This window comes from Octodon degus, unplaced genomic scaffold (genome assembly GCF_000260255.1).
Source record: "Octodon degus isolate 3935 unplaced genomic scaffold, OctDeg1.0 scaffold00011, whole genome shotgun sequence".
Taxonomy (NCBI): Eukaryota; Metazoa; Chordata; class Mammalia; order Rodentia; family Octodontidae; genus Octodon; species Octodon degus.
In genome coordinates, this window is record NW_004524587.1 from 12289030 (window position 1) to 12290748 (window position 1719).

The following is a 1719-nucleotide window of genomic DNA, read 5'->3' on the forward strand; positions in this document are numbered from 1 at the left end:
TTTTCAGAACTGGGGATTGAACTCAGGCCCTTGGGCTTCCTAGGGAAGCACTTATTCCACTGAGCCATCTCCCTGGTTCCTAAAAAAAAAAAAAAAAAAAATATTTTTGACAGGAGGGGCACACGCATAACCCCAGCACTGGGGAGGCTGAGGCAGGAGTATTGCTATGAATTTGAGAACAGCCTAGGTTACATAGTGAGCTCAAGGCGTGGCTGTACCACACAGCAAGACATTGTCTCCAAAAAACAAAAAGATTTCTAAAAATTCAACGACAAGGTCTTTCTAATTTTCCCAGACTAGGCTTGAACTTGGGATCCTCCTGCCTCAGCCTCCCAAGTGCTGGGATTACAGGAGTGCATCACTGCCCCTGGTGTTCCTTCTTTTTTTTAATCAGTATGAGTTTGAGATAATTACATTCATCCCACCACTTCGATTTGAGCCCAGCCCCCCGCTTGCACACTAGGCCTCCCCTTCCCTTAGAACACCGCACCAGCACTGGTTCCCACAGAACTCACCCACGCATCAGAACTTCAGGCACACAGCATTGCAAAGGCAGTCTTCGGCCTCCCCTTAACTTTCTGTCTCCAGCCCTGGGCTGTGGTCAGACCCTGAATTTTCCAATTCCTCGTGCATCAGGCTGAAATCCGGGTGAGGGGTGTGGGTAAGGTGTTGGGCTTATAACAGCAGGGCCTGTGACACCACCCCCTCATACTCTGAGTGCCACATGCTGAGACCCTGTCTCCCCGCAGTACTCGCTCCCCATGCCAAGAGGGGGCAAATACGCCATCAACCCGCACCTGACAGAGGACCAGCGCTTCCCACAGCTGCGACTGTCCCGAAAGGCCCAGCAGAAGACCAATGTGTTTGCCCCCGACTACACTGCTGGAGTGTCACCCTTTGCAGAGAATGACATCTCCAGCCGTGCAGCCACCCTACAGGTCCGAGACAGTACCTTGGGAGCCGGGCGGAAACGCTTAAATCCCAATGCATCCAGAAAGAAGTTTGTGAAGAAAAGGTGAAGCAACGCTAGCACCTGCGCACAGGCTGGACAGCACGGCGGTGCTGGGGGCAAGTGGTGCCTTGGTCCAGCTGCATCCCCCCTGGACATCAGGATGGGGTGCCAGGACGGCTGCCCAGCTCCTTCACAACTCACTGTGTCGGGTTGGGGTGGTGGAGCCTGGCTCGGACTCAAGCCATAGGCAGGGACCCAGCAAGGACAGGACAGAACCAAGATCAGAGCTCATGGCTGTGAGAGAGTTCCCAGATGATAGTATTTTTCTAATACATGTGGCTGCAAGCTCCAGGTTCTTGCCTGTTGATGAATTTGAGCTAAAGCATGAACCATATGCCCCGGGGGTCATTGTCCAGGTTTATAAACATTCATGATAAAACTTAAGAGCTGCTGGGGCTGGTGAGATGGCTCAGTGGTCTAAAGCACCTACTTAGAACAAGCTTAGCAAAGCATCAGGGACCGCAGTTCAATCCCCCAGCACCACATGCCAGCCAGCCTGCCCCCTGGTGGGCTGAGCTGGCCACACACACACATACATAAATAAATAAATTTAAAAAAAAAAAAAAGTTTTTAAAAACTTAAGAGCTACCACTTCCTTTTCCTGTATCTCTCTTTAGCTTTTTTTTTTAAGGTCTCCTTCAGGTTTTGGATTGTGGTCTCAGGTGAGCCTTTCATGTGGATTTGTATTAGGTTAACGTCCGTCTCTT

General features: G+C 50.8%; 1 protein-coding gene across 1 annotated transcript in view; it reads left to right on the plus strand.

The window, feature by feature from the left end:
• Nob1 (NIN1/PSMD8 binding protein 1 homolog) overlaps positions 1-1344 on the plus strand; it is a 9115-nt gene extending 7771 nt beyond the window's left edge. The window contains exon 9 of the mRNA XM_004625819.2: positions 750-1344. Within this exon, the coding sequence (XP_004625876.1) occupies positions 750-1019 (270 nt within the window). The 3' untranslated portion in view covers positions 1020-1344. The remainder of the gene's footprint in view (positions 1-749) is intronic.
• Positions 1345-1719: the final 375 nt, after the last annotated feature.